General features: G+C 36.6%; 1 protein-coding gene across 3 annotated transcripts in view; it reads right to left on the bottom strand.

The window, feature by feature from the left end:
* The window catches only part of snx25 (sorting nexin 25), a 70,557-nt gene that overhangs the window by 36,914 nt on the left and 18,918 nt on the right, over positions 1-14,725 (bottom strand). For all 3 annotated transcript variants that reach the window (XR_010006419.1, XM_062981415.1, XM_008111812.2), the window contains exons 4-6: positions 11,750-11,922; positions 10,553-10,739; positions 4,919-4,989 (exon numbers count right to left, since the gene is read on the bottom strand). Coding sequence is in view for 2 of the 3 variants with exons in the window: in XM_062981415.1 (XP_062837485.1) it covers positions 4,919-4,989; positions 10,553-10,739; positions 11,750-11,922 (431 nt within the window). In the remaining variant the exon portion in view is untranslated. The remainder of the gene's footprint in view (positions 1-4,918; positions 4,990-10,552; positions 10,740-11,749; positions 11,923-14,725) is intronic.

Raw genomic sequence — 14,725 nt, 5'->3', positions numbered from 1 at the left:
ATGACCAGATGGACTGTCCCAACTGTGATTTCTCAGCCACCAGCCCCCCCCCCTCCCAGCTTGGCCCAAATCTGTGCCAGTATACAGCCAACCCCCACCCCCAAGTGCCTAGTGAGACCCTCTATTTGACCAGTGCACAAGTCAACAAGTTTCCCCCCTTGCTGGATCCATGATCCATACCACCACCCCACAGTTGTGACAAGTCAAGAATCAAACCCAAAACAAAGCCTCAAAGACAAAGGGAAGCTGGGTGAGACAAAGAATGAAACAGAGTGAGGTGGAGGAAATATCCTAATCTCTTTAAACATCATCACCCAACCAGAATGGAAGCTTTATCCGGTTACCCTTGCTGGATGAATGTAATACTTGTCAGCCAATGAAAGAGCAGCAAGATATTTTGAAGTCAACCACCAACAGCTAATTAACTTAAGGAGAGCATCATGCTTGCCTCCTGTTCCCCAAACCACAACCGCCCGTTAAGTTGGACATCAAGTGAACGGAAACTTAAGACAGGATAAGAGGCAAAATACTGCATAATATGCGTACAACACTTGTGTTCAGTAAAGTTTCTATTTAGAAGCAATCTACCATATATACTCGAGTATAAGCCGACCCTAATATAAGCCGAGGCACCTAATTTTACCACAAAAAACTGGGGAAACTTATTGACTTGAGTATAAGCTGAGGGTGGAAAATGCAGCAACTACTGGTAAATTTCAAAATGAAAATAGATCCTAATGAAATTATATTGAGGCATCAGTAGGTTAAAAGTTTTTTTAATATTTACCGCATTTCAAAGAAAAACAGTAAACTAGCTCTGTAAGTGGAAAAGTAGGGTCAAAAAATATGGTATTAATAATAATTTAATAACAACAACAACAACAACAACAACAACAACTTCATCTGTACACTGCCCTATCTCCCCATGGGGACTCAGACCAGCTTCCAACATAGTAACAGGCAAGCATTCAATGCCTACATAAACAATGCAGAGCTCTATTACAGAGCTATAATTATATATACTAATTTCACATATGCATTTCCCCTGAAATGTTTGTAAATCCTCTCTCTATATATGTGCATTTCCCTCCTGCAATATTTGCAAGCTCTATATATTTATGTTTATATCTATCTAGAAATCTGAGTGTGTGTGCATTTCCCCTGCAATATTTGCAAGCCCTATATATGTATAGTCATGTATATCTATCTAGACATCTCTCTATATATAGATAATTATATCTGTATAGGATTTGCAAAGACTTGCAAACATGTGAGGTGAAAATTCATATATAAAATTAATGTATATAGATAGATACAAATATAAAGGAACATAGGGATTGTAACGGCTTGCAGGGGGAAATGCCCATATATCTGTAGCAGAGATTAATAAATATTTCAGGGGAAAATGCTTTTATAAGATTAATGGGTATATATATATTATTAATCTTCTTGACTTGCAAGGGCTTCTTTCCCTTTTCAAAACATTCCCTTGGTTAAGAGTGAGGGAGGCTTTGGAAAAGTAAACACTGATAAGGGAGGGTAAGATGAGAGATATATCATATATTGCAAGCAACGGCCTCCAGGCTCCGTGGGCTTCACCTTGACCCCATTATAAGCCGGGGGAGGCTTTTTCAGCTCATAAAAAAGGCTGAAAAACTCGCCTTATCTTCGAGTATATAAGGTAATTCCCCCCTCCCCCCCCCCCACAGAACCAGTGACACATTTGCTTCAACTTTTTTTTTTGTTTTTTTTTAAAGGCCAATTCTAGGTTCTAGGACAGATTTGCAAAGCTGGATGCAAAAATATAAAAATAAGACACTGCAGAATGTCAGGACACCACGTATTTCAGAATCTTGGTTTCATTCCAAAGACTTCAGTAATAGAAGATAAATGTATGGTGAAAACCAGAACAAAAAGATACAATTGTAGAAAATTATTCTTCTGCCAGAACAGAACATGAAATAATATAAAACCCTAATTACAGAATAGTCAATTAAATATTAATTAACTTTCTTTTTATTGCTTTGTCTCAGTTCTGCTTTTGGCAAGATTACTCCTATCTAGCTTAAACCCATGATATGGACTAATTTATAAATTTAAATCAAATAAAAATCATCCTTATCCCTGAGATAATGCAGTATGGTAACTCAGCAAGATATTGAAGTATTTCGACCATACAAAGCCAGCCATCCCAACCATGGCATATGATGTCGTGTAAGCATTTTTATAGTGCTAATAACATATTATGCCCCAAGATGGCTAACTTTGTAAATGCAGTGAATTTTTAATGGAGTGCTTTAGGTTTAGAAAAATCCCAACATAATTAAACTGACTTGGGAGATAACCAAAAAAGTAGGCTCATCTGAAGCAGACTGAATTTTAATGTTCTGAATACTTATTGGTAATAGAGACCTTAAAAGATGTGGGCATTATGTCTCCAAAACTAATCTTAGACCCCAGTTTATATTTCTAATAAACTAAATAGTGCTGATCAATACTGGAGGATGTGAAAGTGAACATCAGGCTCCATAATCAGTATCAGTAACCATAGGCCAGTCTTCTATTTCCAGCAAAGAAAAAAATACTTGCAAAGCAGGGGTCTAACTCAGAATCTTGTCTTCGTGAATTCTAGGGTGGTTTGAATATGTTTTGTTTAAAGAAATCCTAATTGATAGATCTGACAGATGTAGCAGACAAGGCAGCAAGCAGACTCCACTGGCAGCTTAGCATATCCTGATGCTGAAACCAAGACTTCTCTTGCGAAACAAGAACAGGATTAAGCTGATACTTGAAAGACTGCAACATCTCTGAAAAGCAGCAACATTTAATAGATGTCTATGTATGTGCATTATTTAATTGGAGCTACAAGCAACCATATGTTGATGTATTATTATTATGTCGGCAATTCTAATCTAGGCTGCCACCATAGACATACTGTGCCACCTACTGTCATCCCTAAAACAAATAGTAGAACTGAAAGCTGAATTGCCTAACATAACTCTCAGGAAACAACATTGTGAACCGAGGATGGAAATACGAAAGCAAACATCTTTCAGATCCACTTTAATGAACCCATCGCTTCTTCATAGAAGTAGAATAGTCTGCCGAGGTGACATGCAAACTAAGTTTCATAAAACAATAATCTATTTGTCCCACCCACCGCCCACCTCATTCACTATGCATATTCAAATACAGGTGTTCAAAAATTCCACCAAAAAATCCAAAATCTATTTTTAAAAATCTGGTCTCAAATATTTCAGATCAGGAATACTCAATCTATAGTAGTTATTTTGACTTGGTACTCTCCCTTAAATACTTGTGTGATGACAAAGAAAGCACGCACCCATTTTGTAATGTATATAGTTTCAAAAATTAGTAAAAGACCACTATCCAATATTTCAAACTGGAATCGTCTACATTTTAGAAAATAATCTTGTTTTAGCAACTCAACATAACTAATCACAATCCAGCCTTCCTGTAAACCACAATGGAAACCTTAAATGACTCATATTTTTTAAACACCTATTTCTTATATTTTTTTGTATTGCCGGAAAACTAAAGAGCAGTACACAGCAGTGGGTTTCAGAACTTTTGCAAAGACTTAGGAATTTGTTTTTCATATAGAAGCACACAATTCTAAACATTTTAGTAACAACACAACATGGTCTAAACATATATTGTACAGGACCATAAAGACAATGTATGACTGGACAGTACTACATACACATGATTATAAGGAAGTGGTGAAAAGGTTGGCATTTTGAGAACCTCAGTTTTCAGGAAAGACAGCACGTTTCAGGTCTCCTTGATGTTGACAAAAACCTTGGCACAGAGAGCTAGGGAACTGAATGACAATAGCCTGAAAGTAAGGCACTACCGCTCTACTTATATTTATTTAATATACCTCTCTTCTCCCCCAGGGGGACTCAGAGCGGTCTTACACAATGGCAGAATTAAATGCCACATATAATACAACATGTAGTAAAACCAAAAATAAAACACAATTAAAAGCCGGTATCCAAATCAAATTAAAACAATTAAAACCATGTGACCATTACAACAAGGGGCAGTTTCGAGCCAAAGTCAGAGCCAGTCTGTGTTCGACTTAATATTAATTCACAGAATCCAGCAGGTCATATAAACTCATATCTTAGGATATATCTCTATCCTTATTCCTAGGTCACTCTTATCAGCTCCTAAAAATCAATGGTTCTCATTGATCCCTCAAACCCTACCTAACAATTAAAAGTGTTATTTGGAATGTCAAGTGGGTTTCTATAATGCAGTCCTGAGCAGGTAAATATCAACTTTTAAACAGACAAATGACAGTTGGCAATGTTACAACAATTACCGATTGTCCTTTTACAAAAATACTAAACAGGATAAGAAATATTTGATTTTCTGGAATCCAAATAGCTCTGCATGCTCATTTGCATTAACCCACCAAAAGTTGATTTTAAATGACCATATGAATAATACTTGCTACCCTGTTTCCCCTAAAATAAGACATCCCCAGAAAATAAGACCTAGTAGAGGTTTTGCTGAATTACTAAATATAAGGCCTCTCCCGAAAGTAAGAGCAAGCAAAGTTTTTATTTGGAAGCATGCCCGCCAAAGAGAACACCAGAGCATGCAGGATCGGTAAATGTAGGTACTATAGAGTGTTGTACATGGAAATAATGGTAGTAACAAGAAATTTTTGATAGGATTCACAGTTTGGTTATGCTGGTTTGTGATGACAACTACTGTACAGTATATAATAAATGTTCCTTTTTTTGTTCAACAATAAAAGTGAATTCTTTTTCATGGAAAAATAAGACATCCCCTGAAAATAAGACCTAGAGCATCTTTGGGAGCAAAAATTAATATAAGACACTGTCTTATTTTCGGGGAAACATGGTAGAAAGAGACAGCTTACCTTTTTGGCGCTTCATCTGTGGAAAGCTGCTGATAGTGGTTGCCTGGACTATTTCCACTACAATCTGGTACCTACAAAAAAAGGAAATCCATCATTTCTGCTCTCTAACTAATAGAAAAGTTTGGAAAACTTATGTACAGTAGAGTCTCACTAATCCAAGCCTCGCTTATCCAAGCCTCTGGATAATCCAAGCCATTTTTGTAGTCAATGTTTTCAATATATCGTGATATTTTGGTGCTAAATTCGTAAATACAGTAATTACAACATAACATTACTAAGTATTGAACTACTTTTTCTGTCAAATTTGTTGTATAACATGAAGTTTTGGTGCTTAATTTGTAAAATCATAACCTAATTTGATGTTTAATAGGCTTTTTCTTAATCCCTCCTTATTATCCAAGATATTTGCTTATCCAAGCTTCTGCCGGCCCGTTTAGCTTGGATAAGTGAGACTCTACTGTATTTGGATTGGAACTCAACTAACTAGAAGATTCTTGAAAATTAACATTTCAAAACTCTATAATAGTACACTTGTAAGTAATAAGGAAGAACTTGGGAGTGTGGGAAACAACAAGGCCAAATCACTGGTTCAGAGTTTTGGCTTCAATACATAAACATTGGCTTTAATAATTTTAAAAATTCTGCATATGTCAATTTCTAACAGTTGTGGAATTGGAGATCCACGAGAAAGAACTCAGTGGGAGCTGAATATGAAACTAGTCCCCTTTCCCCCATCCCTCATTCATTATGTATATACAAATACAGGTAATTCCAGAAACTGGGGGGGAAATCTAAAACCTGAAAAACCTCTGATCCAAAGCATTTCGATTAAGGGGGACTGAATTTGTACCAGATTTTAGACATTTAGTCGACAAACACCTGAAAAGCCCAAATGAAGCCTTAGGCTCGCATAATTCTGGGTCCTCTCTCTTCCTTCACAAAGCCCAAATTGTCAAGTTAGGTTTTACTGAGTTTGGAAACTTTATTTTCTTAAACTGTAATTTCTAGAATTCCTCAGACAGCATGGTAAATATTTTGATAATACTTGACAAATAACTTCAGTAGCCTTTAAATGGTGCTTGCTGTAAGTTTTTTAATTGTTTTATTTGATATGTTAATTGGGTTTTTATATCAGGATATGATGCTTTAACTGATTATGTATTGTGGTCGGATGTATTTGTATGAATTTTATACGTTGTTGTAAAAGTGGGATAGAAATTAATAATAATAATAATAATAATAATAATAATAATAATAATAATAATAATAATAATTTGTTCTGATGGCTTCAGAACAAATGCAATTAAGGCCAAGATCGAAAAATCAGCTGATGACCCAAAATGCAGACTGTGTAAGGAAGCTGACGAAACCATTGATCATATCCTCAGCTGCTGTAAGAAAATCGCACAGACAGACTACAAACAGAGGCACAACTATGTGGCCCAAATGATTTATTGGAACTTATGCCTCAAGTACCACTCCCAGCAGTAAAGAACTGGTGGGATCACAAACTTGCAAAAGTATTGGAAAATGAGCACGCAAAGATACTGTGGGACTTCCGAATCCAGACTGACAAAGTTCTGGAACACAACACACCAGACATCACAGTTGTGGAAAAGAAAAACTTTTGGATCATTGATGTCGCCATCCCAGGTGACAGTCGCATTGACGAAAAACAACAGGAAAAACTCAGCCGCTATCAGTACCTCAAGATTGAACTTTAAAGACTCTGGCAGAAACCAGTGCAGGTGGTCCCGGTGGTGATGGGCACACTGGGTGTCGTGCCAAAAGATCTCAGCCGGCATTTGGAAACAATAGACATTGACAAAATCACAATCTGTCAACTGCAAAAGGCCACCCTACTGGGATCTGCACACATCATCCAAAAATACATCACACAGTCCTAAATGCTTGGAAAGTGTTCGACTTGTGATTTTGTGATATGAAATCCAGCATGTCTATCTTTTTTGCTGTGTCATACAATAAAATAACAACAACAATAATAATTTAACGGTCAACTGTAGTTCAACCGTGTCCTTAAAAAAAAAATAACAAGACCCAATTCTCTGATGTTTGAAAAAGACATGTCTCCATATTTTGGTTTTACTTTCTTCATCTTCTAGCTCAGGTATGTGTAAACTCCGGCCCTCCAGGTGTTTTGGACTTCAACTCCCATAACTGTTAATCTAGTTGCTTGTTATAAGACTGTATTTAAACTAATTTATGAATCAACTAGCTGTGCCTGGCCACGCGTTGCTGTGGCCAAGTATGGTGGTATGGGAAATAAAAGTATTGAGGAATAGGTGGTAGTTAAGGTAAAGGGTAAAGGTTTTACCTTACATTAAGTCCATTATAAATGGGTTATATAGCTGTGTGGAAGGGCCTTGAGTCTACACTGCCATATAATCCAGTTAAAATCTGATAATCTGTATTTTATAGGCAGTGTGGAAGAGGCCTAAGTGAGCCCTAACTCTGCCTGTCCCCTGGGCTGAGTGGGTTGCTAGGAGACCAAGTGGGCGGTGCTTAGCCTTCTAACTGGCAGCAATTGGATAAAAACAATTATTCCTCTCCCTCTAATTAGGACTTTATTTTTCTTTTCTTTTTGTTGTATGAATGTAGAGGCATGGATGAGGGGTTGTGCTGCCAAGTTTAGTGTTTTTCGGATGTGTAGTTTTGTTGTTTTGTCCTAGGCCGAAATTTCATTACACTTTTATATATACAGATTGCTAAATAATTCAACAATAAATATGGATTGTTTTGCTGACTTGTTTCAGAAATCAAACTTGTTTTTTAATTTATATACACTGATAATGATGTCAAACCAGGAATCAGTGAAATTTCAGTCAGACTAGATAGGAGTCTTAGTAGCTGGCTATAGAGAATAGGTGGAGGAGGAGTGCAGGAACACACTGCTTTACTTTGACTAACAGAGGATTATCCACATAGTGCTACAGAGCAGGAGGAAAACTTGAAAAAAGCACTTGTTTAGGTTACAGTGCCCCAACACATAGTAATTAGCCATGATAGCTAAGGGATCCTGGAAGCCGTTATCCAAAAAAAGTAGCTTTTTCTGTAAAATAATCATTTCATAAGAAAACTACTACTGGTAAGAAGTCTTAAAATTGACAAATTTATTCCAGAAGAACAAACTGTGAAGTTGTAATAAATTAATAGGCCTCCTTTGTTGCTACCAAAATTAGAGTATTCAAAGCAATAGTTGTCTGTAATTAAAATCTAATATCATAAAAACAAGCTGGTATCGCTATTATAAAGATCTGTACGTAGAAGACAGGGTGGACTATTTTTATTTTCCTTCTGGAACAGTATAAGAAATTCCATGTAATGAATGAAATTTTTCACCAACACGACCCCCAAAATAACATGGCAGTATAACTCCATAGCTGTGCAGATCTCTTCGGCTAAGATTACAGACAGCAATTTACACTGTCCTGAAGAGAGCTGATAAAAAGTACAGTGACATTATATGTCTCCATAGCAGCAGCTTATCTTTCAATTGAAGAAATCATACTCATTAAAGTAATAAATTCCACATCAATTCAGATTTTAGATACAATCTATCCAAGTTATTTTCAGTGTGAGGTACCCTGCATTACCAGCAAATATTATGAAGGGACGCACAATTAAGTAGCTGAGCAACAAGCTAGTTTAATATAATCACCTAATGCACTCTGTCTGAGAAAATATAATGTATTTATCTTTTGTTCTGTCACATTTATCCAGCTCCTTATGTTCCATTTGGCTACATTAGCATGCACAATAATCAGAAGCATTTCAACAGCAATGAGGATTGATTCTCTAAGCAGGTAAGGCTATCTACCTGCAGATTCTTCCATTGCTTTTATCCTGACAGTCTGATGTATATAATCTCATTTTCATTTCCATGGATAAGGGATAGTGTTGGTTCAGGGTACCAAAGTCTGTGCTCATTAGAAATGTAGCTATAAAAGTTATGCAACAAGCTTGGGGAACCTTCCAGATACTGATAAATCCCAGCTTCCCTTAACTCTGATGAACAACATGGCCAATGGTCACAGAAATGGGAACTACAGTTTATCATCACATGAAGGACATCTGGTTTCTACCTGATATTTTATACCCTCCAAATGTACACAACGTGAACACTTAGGATTCAGAATATGCACAAACCCATTCATTGCTTGACAATGGCTATACACAGTTTTGAATCAAGGAAACAGGTTTGGGAATTCTATCAATTGTTGATGGTCTCAAGATAAGAACCCAGAAATAAAAAATGTTCGACAACCAGATGTTTTGGCATAGAAAAGAGTAAGTGGAGGGCTTCAGAGAAAGCTTTGCTAGACATTTTTGTTTGCAGAATTTCCAATTAAATCAAATAAGAGCAATAATGATCCAGTGGAACAACAGAGTTAATTCTTTGAAAGTCCCAAAAAGAGCCACCAGAGCTGAAAGCACAAGCTTGAGAAAACAACAACCACTAAAATAAATCAGCACAAAATCACTAGAAAGACATTAGCAATGTCTTTATTCCATCATATTCAACATATCTGAAATCTCTCCAATTGTTTTTCAGAGTAGTCTGTTTTCATCTTTTTCTGGAATAAGATCTCAGGGGTTTGAATTTGTAATCTAGAGGGATCCTAGTTCCTATGCTTGGTTCTTCCTTCCTCCACCTGCCTTAGATCTTGTTCTGAAGTTCAGGGCTTTATTGCTTGATCAGTGTGTCTGAAAGGACTTTTCACTTTTGCCCTCCCAGATTATCTCTCTCTATATATATTCATCTCAAGGATAAGTGAATAACCCAGGCGGCTCTCAGTACCAATCCTCAGGCCTGATAAGATTGAAAGTATGTATGTACAATTACAGCAAAGGGCTACTTCATATTTTAGCTTTCACTCAGAAATGGCATTTGGACTGGTTTAAAAAACAGTAGCTACTCAAAAATCGTATACGGATATTAGCTGATTGACAAATCAAAGGCTAGTATATATATGAATCAAACTGAAATTTTCTTAGTCTGAAGTCTTTCTTAGTCTTAGTCTAATACATTGCACCAAAGATAAGGAGTGTATAACAGGAACTAGAATTTAAATCTGGAAGTGGAACCTAATCTATAGTGCAAGAGTAAAACACACAGAGGCCCTAAACTATGTCAAATGTAAGACATTACCAAAAACAAGTTGATGGTTGTTGTTTATTTTTCAATTTAAAAGTCTTGCATAATCTGAGACTTTACACTGCTGATTACTTGGTTTATGTGCTATTCCAGTTCTGCTAAACTAATGTACTCTGATTTCAGATTTTTTTTCAGATATAGAAAGAATGAAGGATGTGCTATAACATCTCTTTTGATTAGTAGAGATCTCTGGGCTCTCAGACATAGCTCCCAGTAGCCTTGCCTGCTTTTGTACAGTCAAAACAAGCAAAACTTTCTGCCTCCAGTTCTTGATTACAGAAACCCCAAGTGGAGGCTCTCCAAATCTAGTTTCTACTGCAGCTCTCCAATTTGGCCCTAATACATACTCCACATATATTGGAATTTATTTATTCTCTTTCTGAATTTTGATTTTGTTTCTCTTACTAAATAACTGTATAGGTACTGGGCTGAGTGTTTTATGAACAAACATCAGATACCTTAGTTGTTTGAGGAACTCAACATCAGAGTTGCCGCTGATAAGCTTGATGAACTCTTCATAAGAAGGTGCATATGTGTAGGCCCTTTTGTGATGTTCGTTCACCTGCTCTCTGTACTCCATCTGGGCAAGCAGCATTTGGTTGATGTAGTTGGGATCACTCAGCAGCTCAACTATTGGTTTGAGTACTGAAACAATAACAACAAATTGACACATCACAGAAAACTGTATCTTTGCATTAAACATGATCGGCTTGTCACTATGGATATAAATATTGACTGCATATAAGATGCCTATTTACAGCTCATTACTTTTCATCTTTCACTTGTAAGCAGGCCTCATAGTGTTTGATGAGGAATACTGCCAAGAAGGACACATTAGACTGCAATCTTAACAGCTTTTCTCAAAAAACAGCAAGAGGTGGCACTCAATCTTAAAAATTAAAATCACTGCAGTCTGAAAATCCCATCTTTGAAAGTATGGATTATTCAAGCTTGTTAAACTGCAAATATTAAACTAGCCGGTAAGCAATCAAATCTTTAATTGGCTGATGTAGCAGATTCAAGATCAGTAGGATTACACAGTGAATGCATGTGTATTGTGTGCAGATTTTGATCTGGCATTTATCAAAGGTCAAAGAACTATCCGGGCAGAAAGGGCCAAAGTGCTATCCATGCAAAAAGCCCCTGCTCAATCAGTATGATTTCCAGGTAAACTGGAGAAAGGGGTGTTTGTGTACATAAATGACTTGAGTTGACTGCATACACATGGTGCGTAGTTTTTATAGAAAATTTGACTTTAAAATTTAATACTAATATACAGGTTGCTTTTATTATTACACTTCCTGATGCTATTGCTTAACCATCTTTTAATACTGTATTTCATCAAATCTAGGACGCCATCATTTCTTTTTAGGAGCTTTAATTTTAGAAAAAATAATTTTTGATTCCAAGATGCACCCCCCCCCCCTTTTGGAGCTCCATTTTTGGAAAAACAAGGAGAACTCTGCCATCTTTAAATCCCTTCTTTCGAGGAGACCAGAATACTTTTCAAACCCTTTCTTTCAAAACTAATAAGGAGAATGACAACACAACACTACACTTCCAGGACATCATCCAGTGCAAGACACACCTCTTTTTTGGAACCTCAATTTTGGGTAAAACATTGTGCCTTAGATTTGGTTTAATATGGCAGTTACCTTTCGATGCAAGTATTTCCGCAAGGACTATCCGCAAGCTTTGAGAGCGGGCATCCTTTGAGGGCAGAAAACAATACACCAGAATCTGAGAACATGCTTGCAGGAATCTTGCTTCTTCATCTGAATTCGTCAAACAAGGGTGCAGTAAAAATGGTCGTGGCTGCTCTTCCAGCCTAGAAAATAAATGCTGTTATCTTCTAGCCACCATTGCTTAAAAAATGAGACCCATAAAGATTAGCTATATATAAAAATGTACCAAAAAAACCATTAGCTTTGTTGTATTTATGTTACTGCAATTGCAAAATAGGAATTGAACATGTGATGCAACTATATATATTCTTACAATCCTTTGCTTTCCCCTTCATTCACCCTAGGGAAAAAAACAGAACATGTTCATCCACCTGAGCCATGTTAAATTAATAACACTACAGAAATTTTGCACATTTCTCTTGCACTTTTGGGTGAACATACTTTACACTTTGACCCACACACAATTAGCTGCATTTATATACAATTATCTATCTATCTATCTGAGGGAATGAGTCTGTGTGTGTCTCATTTCATATGCCCCACCCCAATTCCCTTTATGTTTCTCATCATATCCAAACCCTGACCCAATGTGTCTATCCTCGACTATATTTTCTTTTTTAAAACTATAACCTTATCTTTAAACTATGGTTGGCTGGATTTTAAAATTAAACCACAGTTAAGATTAGATTTCAGTGCTACCACTAACATTGTGATTATCAAAAACAAGACAGGATTTTAAGTTTCCAAACTAGCTAGAGGCAGGCTAGGGAACTGCGTCGTCCAAGTGCTTGCACCAGCTCATCCTCATAATTCCAAACTGTGATTCAGCATTATGTTAAAATGCAGCCATAAATGCAGCAAATGCATCCAAGTCTCATAACTTGTGCGTAGTAAATTCAACACAATTTATTCAGGGAAAATGGGATGGAGATGAAATTATAGTCACTTACTGTTAAATAGCTTCCAAACTCTGTAATATCTTAAAAACATTTCAAAATTCAACATCTGGATTGAGATACAAGACAATGAAAGCAGAAAGATGCCAGTAGACTAAGATTTGTGAAGAGCCACTTGTCTGGTTGCCTATAGCTAGTAATATTTGCTAACAGAGTAACTGGTTAGTTCCTAGTAGGCCATAAATAGTGAACATAAAAAAGATAATGGAGCAGCTCACCTATCTTTCCAACCCAGACCCCATAGCAACTGATCTTAACAACCCTCCCTAGCACACAGACAAATACACACTCTAAACCTGCATCACCTTTCTGTGACAAAGCGGCAGTAAGATAAACAAACAGAGTTCTTCAAGGAAAAAAGTAGTGGGATTTTTTTCACCTCCTTCCCTTTTCTATTTCCTCATTATGTTTGCTAGTGGCTTCACAGGGGCCTTGGAGGTACTCTTAGGTAAAATATATTGCTGATAGTGTATGTATCATTGGGCAATAAGAGGAGAGGAGAAGGGAGTGGGAAAAAACCCAATTCTTTTCCACGTCCTATCAATTTTTTCTTTCCTCCCCCTTCCAGTTTGGGTCAAGTCTTTTTGCAGATTGTCAGACTGAAGGCTGAGAATCACTGTTTTCACTGAGATGGAAAGACACCACATCTTGTTTACAACCAAGCAGCAGGATGTGTGTGTGTGTGTATGCCTTCAAACTGCCTGTTGATTTATCACGACCCTATGACTTTCATAGAGTTTTCTTAGGCAAGGAATATCCAATGTTAGTTTTGTCAGCAGAGATGCTTCAAATAAATAAAAACTGCTCCTCCTTCTCCTCTGCCACTACAGTAAGGCAAAAGGGAAGACAATATTTCAGTGGAAGTTTTAGCAGAATATAAGGAGCTTGTTCACCTGGATAGGCTCCCTAATTTTTTTGTGCAAGTCTTCCCATCCCATTTTCTTCTTCCACCAAGAGAAGGCTGCAGGACGATCCCGCATACCTATATCTGTGTCATACCAAGAGGCCTGCTAACTAGTGAACTTGTCTACAAAGATTTAAATCTAAATTTGCACATAATACCTTGTAACTTACCCACAAAAGATTTAAAAGAACAGTTAATATAGCGTCATATCTTTGTGTATTGCAAAAACGATCAAAGTAGGCATCAGAAAAAATGACTCGATGGTGATAAGGTAAAGAAGGTTGAAATAGGGAAATTACAAATAATCTCATGGAAGGAAAAGGAAAAAATATATAACAATTCTGAAAAGAAAAAATAGAAGCTCTTCCTCCAAGCTACTCATTTGTTCTGGCTTCTCTACAAATGAAAGCAAAATGTGCAAGGAAAGGAAGATATTCAGCAAAACTGGAACAACGCAGACAAAAAATGCATGGAGAGTTGTGATTGCTGAGCTCTGATGAGAAAAATCAGTCATGAAGTTTTTCCCTCTTCTGTGCTTCAGCTGCAATGATTCATTTCCCTTTGCACAGTATGAGTTGTGAAGTCAAATTATTTGTTTAATACAAAAAAGTGGACTGAGCCTCAGGTAACAGGACTGTGAAAGAACCATCTACCAAAGATCTCAGAGATCTGAATAAGTACTCAAGATAAGGACAAACATAGTAATCAAATAATCAAGGTAGGGACAAACTTTGTAGTTTATATGACACTTTGTATGTAATATGGCACAAGTATACTATGCCACAGCCAAATGATTCATTAGTTCTTTTTTAAGAGAAATTTTGTATGCACAAAACACATTACTTTTATTTTTGATATATTTGTTAACATAGTATTACAAAAGAAAAATAAAAGTAAATAAATCTTGACATACAACATCCCTGTTTCATCCTCCCACAAATCTCCACTTTGCATACCTGCCATTTATGCCTTTAAAAAGATGGGGGAAAGTCACTCTTCCCATGTTACGTATGAAAAGATGATCAAACTGCATTGCATGGTCTTAAAATTTGCCCGGATTCAAGATGTTAACTGATGCTATTAACC

Source organism: Anolis carolinensis, chromosome 5 (assembly GCF_035594765.1).
Source record: "Anolis carolinensis isolate JA03-04 chromosome 5, rAnoCar3.1.pri, whole genome shotgun sequence".
NCBI classification, from domain to species: domain Eukaryota; kingdom Metazoa; phylum Chordata; class Lepidosauria; order Squamata; family Dactyloidae; genus Anolis; species Anolis carolinensis.
Note: the sequence above shows the minus strand (reverse complement) of the source record. Positions and strands in the feature narration are given on the sequence as shown.